Source organism: Sarcophilus harrisii, chromosome 6 (assembly GCF_902635505.1).
Source record: "Sarcophilus harrisii chromosome 6, mSarHar1.11, whole genome shotgun sequence".
NCBI lineage: Eukaryota > Metazoa > Chordata > Mammalia > Dasyuromorphia > Dasyuridae > Sarcophilus > Sarcophilus harrisii.
In genome coordinates this window covers 143282016-143298220 of record NC_045431.1, presented here as the reverse complement: position 1 = coordinate 143298220, position 16205 = coordinate 143282016, and the positions used below count along the sequence as shown (strand labels likewise).

Here is a 16205-nt window from a genome sequence, read left to right as displayed (position 1 = left end):
AAGTCTATCTTCCTTCTAATTCTCCCTTCTCTCCTTTTCCTCATATTTCCATGTTGAATGTAATATATTTCTGTACCAAACTCTGTGTGTGTCTGTATTTGTATGTACATGTTTTCTTCCTTCCTTTGACCAGTTCCCATGAGTGTGGGGTTTCAGTGTTAGCTATACTCTTAATTTTTCCTTATTTGTATATACTTCTATTTGTTCAGCCTTATTAGTGAGATTCTCTTTTCCTTTGCTATTTCTTCAACTAGTATATTCTTCTTAACTCCTTTTTTTATTGTTTTAAGATCATAAAGACATAGCAGAACCATTCTTAAGTCTTCTGCTCAATTAGATACCCTCTATGACCTGATGAAAATTGGGCAAAGGGGACAATATGACATGTAAATATTCTCCTCTTCTTAGAATATAAGGAGTTTAGTTTTGTTTATTCCCTTATGATCTGTTATGTTTATTTTTTAATAGTTATTTCGACACCTGTTGTTTAGTTGTTTTTCAGTTGTTTCTGATTTTTTATGATACCATTTGAGGTTTTCTTAACAAAGATACTGAAGTGGTTTGTCATTTCCTTCTCTGGATCATTTTACAGATGAGGAATGTGAGGCAAACAAGTTTCATGACTTGACCAAGATCCTATAGCTAGTAAGTGCCTGAGGCTGCATTTGAACTCAGGTCTTCCCGACTTCAGGCTTAGCACTGTATTGGAAGTTCTCTTTCTTATGAAAGGATCATTTTAACCTTGTAGAATTATACCCAGATTTGGCTGTAAACCTTTCTTTGCTTTCTGGTATATTGTTATTTCAAGCTTTCTATTTTTTTATAGCAGTAGCTGTTATATCATATGTAATCCTTACTGTGGTTCCTTGGTACTTGAATTCTTTCTTTTGGGTGCTTATATTACTTTTCCTCTTGACATGGAAACTCAAGATTTTGTCTAGAATATTTCTGAGAATTTTCATTTTTTTTTTTTTTGAGGAAGTGCATTTTTTTTTTCTGTTTTACTTTGCTCTCTGGTTCTAAGAGGTCTGAGAAGTTTCCTTTTAGGATTTGTATGCATTTCCCTGTTGGGTTCTGCAATAGTAATAGATAATTTCCACAAGTCAGATCCCAGCAAGTAGCAAAAGGGGAATAGTAGAATTCTGAGAGTTCTTCACTATCTCACTCAGCAAATTCAACAACTGCGTATCAGGTTCTGATTTTCATTTTTTGGGGTTGAGGAGCAATCTGTCTCAACTCCCAAAGTTCACCATAACTTCTGTTATGGGCCTTATGGATTCCCAACCCTGTGATTGTGGTCACCTATCTTTTCTTTCCTATTGCCTGGATTATTTTTTTCTCTTAGTTTAACACTAACAACTGAAAGACAATGAAACTAAGATTTCTGTATCTCACTAATCAAATGTGCCAATTCATTTTTCCAGGGCCCATTTGTATCCTGAAGGGTGAAACAAAAAACAAGTACAGTAGCAACTATGATTGTTTCATATGGATGTTGTAGGGGAAGAGCTGTTGGAGATGGTGCTCAAACAGGGCTGACAGCAAGGTTGAATCTGTGCTCCTGAAGCAACTAGAGCCAGTCTTTTAACTTTCCTTTTTGTCCTCACCCTCTCCATCTCACTTCCCATTATTTTCTCAATCCTTACCCCAAAACCAATATACTGGATTTACTGAAGTGCTTCTTTAAGGCCCGGGGGGCGGGGAAGGGGTTATTTAGCTTCTCTGTTGCCTGGGAAGTAGCATTTTATATCCTTTTGGAGTAAAAGTTGTATTCTTTAATTTGTTGTGATTAGGGTCCTCACTGCATTTTAACTCGAACTTGAATGCCTAGAATTGCCTGGTTTAGGCCTGGCCTGGAATGTAAAAGATGTATTTCTAGCCAAGAACATAAGGAAAAGAAGGTATCAAAAGAAATGGCCACATGATAAAATAAAATTAACATTGTATTTGAGTCAAAATATCCAAGTCCTAATAATAGTGGCATTTTACAGCCTTGTGATTTTTGGAACATTACTTAACCTTTCTGATTCTTAGTATCTTCATTTGTAAATAACTTAGGTATCTGCATTACATACTTGTCATAAGGTTCAAGTGAGAAAAGCAACATAAAACACTTTGTAAATGGTAAAATGTTATGTAACTATTTTACAGCATATTATTTGAACTTTACTGATTTGTTTTAGGGATGACATAAATAATGGTATATTTATTTTCTTGTCTTATATGAGTGAGCCTTTTGTCTCAAAGATGAATAGTATGACATCATAAAGGTCTTTTATTCCTATTTTCCTTAATAAAATAGCATCGCAACTTTTAAATTGATCAAGTTTGTTAAACCCAATTCTTCATAATCAAGAACAAGATACAAAAGAGAACATCACTGTTATTTGACAAATAAAAGATATGCCAAAGTTACATGGTAAAAGTTAAATAGAAGTTATAGCCACAATTCATTATATTTGAGGAAATGTTGAATTTATTGATTAGGTTGAATTATTCTAAATTTGATGGGTAATTGACATTGTATTTTTATTTTGATAGCATTAACTTTGGGTGATAGCTATTCTCTGGGCCATGGAGAAAAGTCCAAAGGAAAGTGGCCTGGGGTGGCCTCATTAAATGGGTGTTCTGGGAGGAATTGTCTGATCAGAGGAAGAGTACAGGCAACTTTTGAAATTTGAATTCCAGGGCTACAAGGATATTTCACAAAATAACTTATTTCTAACTAACTCATAATTACATACAGAAATGATTATTGTTATTGAAAAGGCATGTGTAGCTGCATGTGCTTTAAAGATATGCAGTATTTCTAATTGAATAAATTATTATTTATTTAAATATATTCTAAGATTTTTCCTCCAATAAACTTTTCATATCATTATTTATTTCTAAAACAGCAATTAAAACATGTTATAACTTAAAAATTTGGAATGTGTTTCTAGGTCCTGGGTGTTATGATATTTCAAAAAATATTTCATTTGATCCTGTGAAAAGTTCTTATGTGGAGGGAACAAAAAAAAGTGCATTTGGATCTTCTACTCCTCGAAAATTCCAATTGATTAAAGAAGAAGACTATGGACTTCTTGGGCCAGTTGATTATCAGGTAATCTGAGCCTATTATTGTTTAAAAGAAAACAAAACAGTATTTTGAAATCCATTGGTATATCAAGTTGTTATTTTAGTAATGCTTAATCTTAGAAATATATTTACAAATAAAATGAAAGCAATTGGTATTTTATGTCAGACTTGTCTGGTATTCAGGTATAGAATTGAAACAAATTGACACTCAATCTTTTTTGTTGTTCAGACATTTTTCAGTCATGTCCAAGTCTTTGTTATCCCTTTTGGTAGTACTTTGGCAAAGATACTGGAGTGGTTTGTCATTTACTTCCCCAATTCATTTAGAGATGAGGAAATGAGCAAACAGGTTAAGTGACTTACCCAGCGTCACACAGCTAGAAAGTGTTTTGCGGCCAAATTTGAATTCAGGAAGATTTGTCTTCCTGACTCAAGAAATACTATCCACTGAAATATTTAGCTTTAACTTTTATTCTAGCCAACGTTCACGCTTGCCCTGATGGTGAGGTGACGCTACTTTACCTTAGCCCCCACTATTCCTCCAAACCTCAGAGAATTGTCCTTTCACATTAAACTAATAGGAAGGAGAGAGATCACATTTCTACTTTGAGACCTTTTATATAAACTAGTTCCAGTTCAGCATCACCGGCCTCCCAAAAAAGGAGCCTTCTTTACAATATAGACTACTCCTTTGGGCCTTTTGACAGCCTTTTAATTAGCTGTCATCTGCAGGGCCTGGGCTCCAAGTAGCACCAGCCTTGAAACAGAGCAAGGTGGCCTCTTCCTCCCTTCCAAATTACACCAAGTTGGATGAAGCTTCGAGGAAGGGGGAGGGGAAAGAAGAGGGGAAGGGCAGAAGGCTCTTTTCCCCTGGGTTGACTTTTTGTGTTAGCACTTCCCACTTGAGTATCCTGGCAGGATCATTGCCATAGAGGAGGGCAAGAGAGAAGGAGGCGAAAGGGACAGCCGCTTATTAAGTATCTCCTGGTATCTATCGGTATCTCATTCAATTCTCACAACCACCTGTCGGATAAGTGCTGAAGCAGACAGATGTTACATAATTTGCCCAGGGTCACAACAGTTAGTGAGTGCCAGAATGGCAGTGCCGGTGCTTGCTGTCTACCTCAGTCATAAAATGGGTGAGTTTAATCATAATGACAATCATAGGTGTGGGGTTTTGTTGGATTTAGAGAGAAGAAATCTTGGGTGAGAGCTCTTTATATTATAATTCTTTTGTGTTAGCATATATATATGTGTATATATATGGATGCATTTATACCTTATGTAGTAGCATGGTTTTGTCTTCTTTTAGAATGAGCAGTAATTACTTTATGTCCCGTAAATATGTATCTTAGGGTACTCTTCAGGGGTTTGGGCTTTTCTCTGCTATCAGCTTGAACTCTCAAGAACTGAGTTCTCATTCTTTGGCATCAGGGCCCAGCCCCCATTCCATTTCACCACATAATATAAATTCGTTTTTGTAAAAAGATATTTACCTCAAAGATTTAGGAAGAGGAAAGATTAGGAAGAGTATTTCTCACTATACCTCAAAGACATACTCTCCCTGAATCACCTCAGTTTCTGAATTTAAAGGGGCTGGAGGTTCCAACTGGGGAAAATTATCATATTCATCACTTTGGCACTTTCTTTAAATACATATTTTAATTATTTTCACTTAGCTTTAACTTCTTATAATACATAATTGAAACAATAAAATGAATCAATTTAGATGGCTGTCAGTTTGGATTTTAGGGCTTGCCAAGAAGACTGCAAACATATTCTCAACTGTATTCTCTGTGTGTGTGTGTGTGTGTGTGTGTGTGTATGTGTATATATAAATACACTGTGATTCCTCTGGGAAATGTAATTCCAAAAGTGCCTGCTCACTTTAAAGCAGGTGTATGCTAATTGTTCATTATTTTGAGGAGCCTGTTGTCTAGCTTAAAAATAAGAAGATTCACTAAAATGTGAAGGAATAGGAAATAAAAAGTATTACTCTTTACTATAATTATCTTGTATTTTATTTGTTGACTGAAGATTCATATCTATATACTGTGGTTATAACTTTTTATCAGTATGCCAATTTACATAAAATTTCCTAAAGTGAAAAATAAAAATGAAAAATACCTATCAACACATCAGAAGTTAAAGATTGTTCAAGAACTCCCTAGACCACATCACTCAAATGAAAATAATAGTGTCAATAGAAATATTGCAAAGATAAGTTATTTTTATACTTCAGGAGATATATATTAACATCCAATTTATAACTGAACATCATATAAATTATTCTGGCTAAGATTGTCTAGATTTGTGATTTTTCACATAACAAAGCTTTAGAAAAGATTAATTTTTCTGTTTTTGAATTAACACTTATAAAGGATATTATGATAAAAATACCATTGAAAGCATTCTCAGTGTTTATAGTCTGAATAGAGGTGGATTTTAAATGTAAGCCATTTGAAGGGTGAATTACTTTAGATTGTTAAAAATAGAATGGAGGTGGAGGATGTAACTACACTTTTACTGTATATTAATAATACACAAGACTTAAGATATAGAATTCTGAAATATGAGTACTGAGAATAATAATGGTGAATTTTTGAAAGGGTATAGAAAGCTTATCTACTTAGAACTCATGCTATTTAAAAATTCTAATCATGCATAATGTATTTTAGTATTTAGTTAATAGTTACGGCTAGACTGTATGATAAATCATGCAAGTTATGTTAAATCAAGATAATCTAGATTTCAACTAGAAGGATATGTGACCTGTTGGGTTTCCAATGATTGGCAGATATAGAGGGTCAAGATTGAGACAATGATATTTTCTGGCTGTTATCCCCATCCTTTGACAGGTATATCAATATTACATTAGATGTTCAGGGATATCATACAAATTAGTTTGAATTTAAGCAAATGATGAGAATAGATTTGGTTATATCAAAAACACAGTGATAGTACTCAGTTTATGCAGTGATGCTTCTATATTTACAGTGTCTATGAACCCTATTTTTTTCAATACTATATCAATGATATTATTAAATTAAATTATGAGCATTTAACAGCATCTACTTTGGAGAAATTTTCACTTAATAATGGGAATTAACTTAATTAACAACCTTTTTCTAATTTTGGAAATATCATCTATTTGCTAAAATTGAAAAATGGTAATTGAATAAAGACAAGTTGAATGAATGAATCTATTATCTTCACATGGAGAGTGTAGATCTATATTTTTAAAGTCTGAAGTGCTATTCCACTCCATGTTGTCAAGGGAAATTCTTAGAATTAGCTTCTTAATTCTAAGAATTTCTTTTTGTTTGTGCCATTAGTTCCCCATTTTTCTATCCTGATGACTTAAGAAAAATCACTTTTGATTATTCAAAGCTTAGTGATCATTTGAGGAATTTGAGGGTATCTGTGCCCGTTCTTTCATATCCTGATCCCACAGGAAAAAAAAATTCAGTATGTAAACCAACTAGCTTTACCATCCCTTTTAAATTGCTGGAAATTTATCTCAGACAAATAAAATTACATAGTCTAGAAAAAGGAACTAATGGTTATCAAGAGACTCTATGATGTGGTTCAGTTGAAAATAGTGAACTTGGAGTCAGTAGGTTCCAATCTCACCTCAAATTGACTATTTCATAGTCATGTCTCTTTCAAAATATCTAAAACAAAACTCATTATTCTTTTCCCTATATTTTCCCTTCTTTGGATCTTCCTGGTACATTTTGGGAGATCACTACCTTTCCATTCACTCAGAATTCCAACATTGGTGTCATATTTGACTTTCCTATCTTTCTCATTCCATATATCTAATTAGTTACTTAATCTTATAATTTCTTTTTTCTGCAATATCTCTCACATATGCTGTGTTCTCCCCTTATTTCACCACCATCATATTTCAAGTCCTTATCACCTTGTGACTGGACTATTATAGTAGTCTTGTATTTAATTTCCTAATGTGAAATCTCTCCTCTAATTTATGTTCTACTTAGCTGCCAAAATAATTTCACTTAAGTCTATATCTGACCACATCACCCCCATGTTCATATTCAGTAAATTCCAGTGATTCCTTGTTATCTCCAGGACCAAATATAAAGTTCCTGGCATGTAAAACACTTCACAATTTGACCCTTTTTACAATCTTCCATACATTCTTTGATCCAGCTGTATCACACTACTCAATATTCCTTAAAGTTGATACTCTTATCTCCTGATCTCATGACTTTACACTGATTATTCCCTAGTTCTGAAATGCTATTCTCCCATTAGCTCCAAACCATAATTATGCTACTCTTGACATGATTATCCTCATCTTCTTTCCACTTGAACCTTGAACTCTTTCCCTGCAACTACTCTGTATTCTGATAGATGATTTTTCTGTCATATGTTGCTCAGAATGAGGCTCCCATTAACGATCTTGACATTAGCACCAAACTATCACATAGTATCCAAACCCCTTTTCATCTTTCTTCTATATGTTGTCTTCTGATAGACTGTAAATTCCTTGAGGGTAGAGATTGTTCTTGCTTGCTTACCTCAGATTGATCAATCCATTATTCTCAAATTAAGAGCCAACTCCTCCAAGAGGCATTTCCCAGGGTAGTGCCATACCTTCTTACATTATCTTTCATCTATTCTGTAGTAATCCTGTATGTTCTGATTTACAAATGTCATCTGCCTTATGAGAATGTAAGCTCCTTGAGGGAAGGGATGACACTTATTTTTGGTTAGTATTTCTGCACTTAACATAGTGTTTAGTGTATGGTAAATTAATAAATTAATAAATAACTAGTTGATTGGTTGACAGAAATAACTACCAAACTGGATAAAAGAATAGGGATACAATTTTTTTCTATAGGATGTGACACTGAATTGATCTAAGATGAAATTTAAGAGAAATGCCTGCAAAATCTAAGTTAAATTTGGGAAAATGTTATTAGGCTATACTTTATCTGAAAAAACCTGAGGTTTTTAATGGATTGCAATTTCAGGATGAATCAATAGCATAGTATCACTGCCAAGAAAGCTAACAGATCCTTGGTCTACACTGGAGGAGATTTAGTGTCCTAGATGTCAAAACAGATGATAGTTCTGCTGTGTGCTACCCTAGTCAGATTACATGTGGTATATTGTGTTTAGCTCTGGATAGCCTATTTCAAGAAGGATATTGATATACCAGAGAATATTATGAGAAGGAACATAAAGAACCTTGAGTTTAAGACATAGTGATATTTCTTGAGGAACTAGAGATATTTATTTTAAAAAATAATATTTTATTTAAGACATAGTGATAGTGCTTGAGGAACTAGAAATATTTATTTTAAAAAGTAGGATTTTATTTTTTTCCCCCAGTTACATGTCAAGAAAATTTTTAGGATTCATTTTTTTTTAAGAATTGTCATTTTTATCATATTGGCTTAGCCTACACATGAGCAAGTATTTGTATAATTGTCTAGATCTAACTTTATTTGCGTAACATTTATCTTCTTTCCCTTTTAAAAAATAAAAGAAAATTGTTTATATATAATTATCTAGTTTTATGTAAATTTTTTTACATTTGTTTTAAAACATTGAGTTCCAAATTCTCTCCTCCCTCCTCACTCCATCCCTATTGAGAAGGCAAATGTAAAATTATAACATTCATTTTTACAAGATTTTGAGTTACAAATATTTCTCCTTCTATATTTTCCTTTCCTTTTTCTGAAAATGGTAAACAATTTGATATAGTTTTTATATATGCTACCATGTAAACCTTTCCATATTAGTCAGAATTGTGAAAGAAGACACATATCAGAAGGGAAAACTTCATGAGGAAGAATAAAGTAAGTGCAAAAAAATATGCCTTGATCTGCATTCAGAGTTCGTAAGTTCTTTATCTGGGCATGGATAGCATTTTTTTTTTGTGAGATCTTTGTAATTGTCTTGGATTTTTGAGTTCCTGAGAAGAGCTGAGTCATTTATAGTTGATCATTACAAAATGTTCTTGGTTCTGCTTATTTCACTTTGCATCAGGGTGTAGAGAAGAGACTCTATAGAAGAGAAGTCTTTAGGACAGGAAAATTGTCTTCAAACATTTAAAAGGCTGTAATGTTAAAAATAATGACTAGCTTTTTAAAAGCAATTTAGGGTTTGCAAAGTGCTTTACAAGGATTATCTCATTTGGCTCTTACAACAAACCAGGTAGCCATGGTTATTTTCATTTTATAGAAGAAGAAACTCATCTGAGAAGAGTTAAGTGCAAGTCTGGTCACATAGCTTTAAGTGTTGGCTGAATTTCCTAATTTTAAGTTGAACACTGCACGGCTTGACTTAGTTCCTTCTTATGTTAGGGACAGATTAGACTTAACCTTATTTTTATTTTATTTTATTTTTTTAATTATTATTATAGCTTTTTATTGATAGAACATATGCATGGGTAATTTTTCTTTTTTTTTTTTTATTTAATAGCCTTTAATTTACAGGATATATACATGGGTAACTTTACAGCATTACAATTGCCAAACCTCTTGTTCCAATTTTTCACCTCTTACCCCCCCCCACCCCCTCCCCTAGATGGCAGGATGACCAGTAGATGTTAAATGTATTAAAATATAACTTAGATACACAATAAGTATACATGACCAAAACATTATTTTGCTGTACAAAAAGAATCAGACTCTGAATTATTGTACAATTAGCTTGTGAAGGAAATCAAAGATGCAGGTGTGCATAAATATAGGGACTGGGAATTCAATGTAATGGTTTTTAGTCATCTCTCAGAGTTCTTTTTCTGGGTATAGTTAGTTCAGTTCATTACTGCTCCATTAGAAATGATTTGGTTGATCTTGTTGCTGAGGATGGCCTGATCCATCAGGACTAGTCATCATCTAGTATTGTTGTTGAAGTATATAATGATCTCCTGGTCCTGCTCATTTCACTCAGCATCAGTTCGTGTAAGTCTCTCCAGGCCTTTCTGAAATCATCCTGTTGGTCATTTCTTACAGAACAGTAATATTCCATAATTTTCATATACCACAATTTATTCAGCCATTCTCCAACTGATGGACATCCATTCAGTTTCCAGTTTCTAGCCACTACAAAAAGGGCTGCCACAAACATTCGTGCACATACAGGTCCCTTTCCCTTCTTTATAATCTCTTTGGGATATAATCCCAGTAGTAACACTGCTGGATCAAAGGGTATGCACAGTTTGATAACTTTTTGAGCATAGTTCCAAACTACTCTCCAAAATTTAACCTTATTTTTATTGAGAAGACAGAAGTAGGACTAATGATTAGAGAAAAGTGGCAAAATTAAGGCTAATGTAAAGAAAATTTTCTTTATAAGATGTATCTAAAAGTAGAATGAGCTGACTTATGAGGTAGTGATTTCCTTTATACTGTATTTCTTCAAACAAGAGCTGTATAAACACTTGTTGAGTGAGTCATGGTAAGATTCATTTTGGGGGGAAAGGGTTATGGGTTGGATTAGTTGGTCAGTAAGATTTGTTTTCTACTAGCTCTGAAATGCCATGACTTTGATACTTTGGATATATTTTAGTGTTGATGGAATTAGGGTTTATGTACCTTTCTGACTACATCAAGAAATGGGGCAGTAGGACTGTAAAGCATAACTCATCTCAATTGCACAGTATCAGAGTTAATTGCTTATTTCTCCTTTCCTATTCATTGATTGTGTATGTTTCACCTGTTGCTCATTCATGAACTGTCTGCTATGTGGTTAATGATCTTGGCACTCCAAAGCTGCCAACCTAATGTTGATGATTATTAATTTTTAAAGTAATACCAAAGTACAATCAATTTCTAATTCTTTTAAACAATATATGCCAAATAATTTCACATATCAGGATAAATTTATTTTGACTTTCCTTCATATCCATAGTTTTTAAACTTTATAATAGTTATGTAGGCTCAGAGGGAACTTGGAGATCATGTCTTCTAACCTCCTTCATTTGCTTGTAGTTCACTAAACCTAGACTTGTAGTGGTTTCATAACTTGCCTAAGTGTCTCCAGAAAAATCTTTATTTTCTTTGTGTTTGTCTTTTAGATTTTTCTGCTTAGTAATACAACATTGATAACATGTAACAATATGATTAAAACTGATTTTATTGCCATTCATTTAAATTAATTTTAATATATTTTTTGGAATTGACAGATTACAGAATTGCCTGAAGAATCATCAGAAAGAAAAAAGGATTCAGGTGCCTTGCTGTCAAATTTAGAAAGAGAAAGTAAAGTTCCGGTAAGATAACTATAAACATTAAATCTGTAACTTAAAAGGTTGAGAGAAGGTGGTATACTTAATACTGGACATTATGTTGGATCTATGGGCCTTTCTTTGTCTGCTATTCTTTGATATTTACACATTTCTTTACAATTGTAAAGAATTGTTCATACTCCAGAAGCCCAATATAAATTCATCACGTGCTCTTCTGTGACAGTATTATATGTGATAGAAGGGAATCTCTTCTTCTTTCCGTGATAAGAAATTATATATCCCTTGAAGATTGATCTAATTTAAAAATGAGAAGATTTAAAATTTAATTCAAATCACCCACTAAGCTGAATTTCTTCAGTTTTCTTTTTATATGTATCCCTATTTCTATCTTTTTTTATATGAAACCTAAAAAAAGACTTTAACATTTTTAGCCAGCTGCCTAATGCCGAGTAATTTATAGTGGATGAAAAAATGAATTGATCAGGCTTTACAAGTTTGAAGTGAAAGAGAAATATCTGTTTAGCAGTCCCAAAAATGCCTTTTCATTTTAAGAAAGTATACTGCATGTGCTAATTGTTTTGCTTGTATATTTATTAATGCATGCTTATGAATCTAAAGTGTTTAAAATATAATTTTTATGAAAGAGAAAATAAATAACAAGCCTCTACCTGATGCCTGTTCTGTATTTTGAATGCCCTTTCTAGAAAAACCCTTCCTCTGATAACTCTGTTACCCTCTTCTTCTTCATTTTTAGAGAGACCCTACATACAAGCCATACCTAAACTTTGTTTTGAAGATTTCTTTCCCTAGGGTTTTAATCTGGAATCAGGACAAAATTAACTGGAGAAAGAAAGAGAAGCCTGATTATTCTCTTTGAGATCTCTTTCTTCCTCCAGTTAGTTTTCATTCATAAGATTGACAGTTCTTGATCATTCAAGTATATTTCTTTAGTCATTTCAGATTAGAATGATACTGGGTGGGGGACCGGGTCAACTCCTCCTCCCTGAAACAAGCCTTAACCTTCCAGTGGGTAGGAAGTACTGACTGCCCTGATTCAGGTACATGGGAACTCATGAGCTCATGAGCTAAGGCTCAGAATATTATTTTTGCAAGTTCATTGTTTGTACACTTGTGCCCAAGGAAGAAGCATCAAGGAAGAAGAAGGAAGCATGGGACTTAAACTTAAGGGAGCAGGCAAATGATTTCACTGCCTGATGCTTGAGTCCACTTTTGCTGAGGGAAGGGGACAAAGATAGAAATCCTTTCATTCTCATACTGGAAATTCAAGTCAGAGCTGGTCAAATCTGTAAGTCTTGTGTTCATGTTGAAAGGTAGAGTCTCTCTTTAGGTATCTTATATTCCACAGAAAATCAGTCATGTATTATTTAATAAGACTAAGGGACCAACCAGGAATTGCTATCACACATATGACTTTTACTTAGGGGCTAGAGCATAACTCCTACAGAAAGAGCTTAGTGCATGCTTAGTTCTATAGAAAACACTCAAAAACCCCTCTTTGAGGCTTTTCCCCAGTTAAATGTTATCCTTTGTCCATGACCCCAGTTCTAGATAGTAGTCTGGTGACCTGGAGGACTCCAGCACTCACTCTCCTTGTGAGTGCCTCCTTCAATGATTTTTAGTAATGAATTTCAGTAAACTCCCAGAGGCATAATTCTTAGTAGTTCCCAAGTACTATGCAAATATGCTCAGCAGTCCATTGAGGTTTATTAGACAATCCACAAATTGACAGTCTTTTGTGATAGTCCAGACCTACCCAGAGCCTGTGGGTCTAGAGATTATATATTTATAAAAAGTTTTACAAATTCAATAAAGAATAATTTTATAAAATTTTTAGAGGTCACCATCTTCTAGGTGCACAAAGCAATTAGGAAAAAAACAATATTAAGTTAAAGATATAACTAATAAAAATGATAAAAAGCAACATACTATCTTTTTCCTATTCTTTTCACCTTCCATTCCCAATACTAACTTCAAATGAGATTTCAAGTTACACAAGGCATTCTTAGTAAGGACTACTCATTTGGGATTTATTGGGAGTCACTTTCTCATCTTCATGTAAAAAACCAAATTGTGTGAAAATTTCTCCCATGATTGCTTTGAGCATGTAGAGAAAACATTCTTCCAGTGGATTCCTAACAGTATATAAGGCAATCTAAGTGGAGTTCCAGATAAAAATAATCTCTCCAGTGAGACCCTGGAAAATTGTGGGATGTTTCAAATGGAGGTCCACTTGATAATATAGCAAGCAAGTTAGCCCAGGAAAAAATAGAACAAACTCATATGAGTCTTGAAAATGGGTGGACCTCCTCTAAAATATGCCTTCTCCCCCAAAGGGCTTTAATTCTGTCGTTATGCAATTATACTCTTATTCCATAGTAGAATCCTGGGTAAAATCTCTAAAATAGAACTTTATTCTAGCTTGTGTCTAGGATCTTCCCTAAAGGTATTGGCTGGATCCCTTCCAGGAAGAGTACTCGGATTTCCAAACATTATAATGTCCATTATAAAAATAAAAAAACCCACTCCTCTTGTGCCCTTCTTCCCCAAACCTCCAAAAAACAAACTATTGAGGAATGATCCAAATTTATAGTCCAACATGGTAACCATCATTAATAAACATTTCGCTTGCTTTATTTGAAGATTGGCAAACTGAGTTTAACAGGAGGAATTGCAAATAATACCATGCTCTGTAAAACCCATTTGCAATAGTTTTAAAGCAATTATATATTGTTATTTTGCAGGGATGGGAGATTCAGGAGCAATTACCTTTCACTCCATTGTCTTCTCAGTATGGTTATGTTCCTTTTCCCCTTCTTTCTCCCCATCTCTTTCTATATTTCCCTTTTCCTACCTCTTTATCCATTTAATTTCTTCAATTTTAGGATGAATGTTACCAAATAGACCCCATTTATATGTTCTTATTTATATTTTCTGTATTCTTTTGACATATGTGACTAATATTTATGTATGCTCATTTTGGGTGATCCTAAAATAATTTTATTAAGTAAGGATAGCTATCTTTTAAAAGTTATGTGATATGTAATATATATTTTTTCCTAGACCTTAATTCATAGTGAGTTTTTTCCCTCTTGAAAATTCCCAACAGAAGGACCATTAGTATTTGCTTTAGTATGTAATGATGACCATATGCTTAGAAATTTAGACTTCTGGTCTTGTTAAATAGATGACTACATTAAGTGTGCCAGTGACAGCAGATTTCTGTAATTTAGTATAATATTGCAGGCAGTAGTACCTTAGAATTTAGAAGAAGGGAGCTGATAAACGTATCTAGTGTAGTTTTGGGTTTTTTTGTAAATGTGGAAACCAATATCCCCATAGGCAATAAGTTACCTAGGTAATAATAAGTAAAAGAACTGTGATTTCAAAATCTAGTGTTTTTCCTACTCCATCCACTGCCTTTCAGAATAATTGTAAGAAAACTGCTTTGTAAATCTTAAGGGGTTATAGAATTTTCAGATACTTCTGAAAATAGAGATGAATTATTAAAAGATTTAAAAAGTACTGATGCACAGTTTATTTATGAGTATCATCAAGAAAGGGGCTTTAGCAGTATTTATAATAACATTTAAACACAGAAGGGATATATTTGGTGACATAGATATCAAAGTAACTTAGAGATTTAATGATTAAATTAAAGGTGCTGTATCCTTCATCCCCAAGCCTTTTGTTGGTACTTTCCTTCATTCTACCCCTCCCTCACATGCTCTTTACCAGCTACTGAACGAAAGCTACTAGATTAAAAAATATCATATTTCAATTTGAGTAGTTTCAAGAATGACTTGTGTGTGTGTAGGTATATATATTTGTGTATGTATGTATGTATATATGCACAAACACAAAGGGATGAGATGTTGGGTGAGCCTACAACATCTATTCACCTGCCTGATTTTGTTCTGTAAATTATCATTTAGCTCGGTCCCTTGCTATCTTGTCTTATGGTGAGGGATTCTCTCCTATTATATTCATTGCATCATCATAACTCTCCCATTACAGTGGCCCAGGGAAAATACTAATAATATTAAAAAAATTTGGTATGTAAATCTATGGTTCCAAACTAAAAGAAGAACATAATAAAGATACTCAGTATATATTGTGAATTGAGTGTGAGACAGAAGAATTTATTCCCACTGACAAAAAAGCAATAGTAAATATATTAGAATACATTATAGGAATAATTAGAACAGATTACAGTGAATTAACATTTAACTACTGATTCACTCAGTTGGGAGGTTAATATTTAAGCCTTATTAAGGCAATAAAGCAGTTTTGAAATACTGCTAAGCCAATGTTTTATATTTTATTTAGACTCAGTTCTGTCTAATCAAACATTGATCATTCTTTTTACTGGTTGTCCTCTGTGATACAGAAGCACCAGCTTCTCTTGCACCAGCCTACTCCTGTTGCTGCTGTATCTGCAACCAGCAACTTTTGGTAGATGCTACCATTGTCATTCTTAAAGACTTCTGGATTTTTCATGCTCTCAATGTCATTTACTCAGGAAATGAAGGCCAAGAGAGACAAGGACTCTCAGTGACTTGAGCAATTTTCTGTGGTTTTGGACTCCCACGCTAGTGGCCGTGTGGGATGGGACCTTTTTTTCTCACTGCTTGTTGAAGATATATGGAGTCTCAGATTTGCAATTGAGAGGACCTCAGTCAGAAGCTGTTATTCTATTAAAAGTCAAAGTCACTGCCTCTTTACTTCTGTTAGGAGGTGAGGGTGGGATGGGGAGAGGAGAGAGAAAAAACTGAGGGATTACTCAGGTTGTACTATATTAAACTAAATTAAATCAATATGGCTAATATCATACTAAATACCAAATTTTTTCAGCAATGAATCACCACCACATGTCCAA

At 33.7% G+C, this 16205-nt stretch overlaps 1 protein-coding gene across 1 annotated transcript in view; it reads left to right on the top strand.

The window, feature by feature from the left end:
- The window catches only part of STPG2 (sperm tail PG-rich repeat containing 2), a 554539-nt gene that overhangs the window by 115817 nt on the left and 422517 nt on the right, over positions 1-16205 (top strand). The window contains exons 9-10 of the mRNA XM_031941927.1: positions 2943-3103; positions 11246-11326. Coding sequence (XP_031797787.1) covers positions 2943-3103; positions 11246-11326 — 242 coding nt within the window. The remainder of the gene's footprint in view (positions 1-2942; positions 3104-11245; positions 11327-16205) is intronic.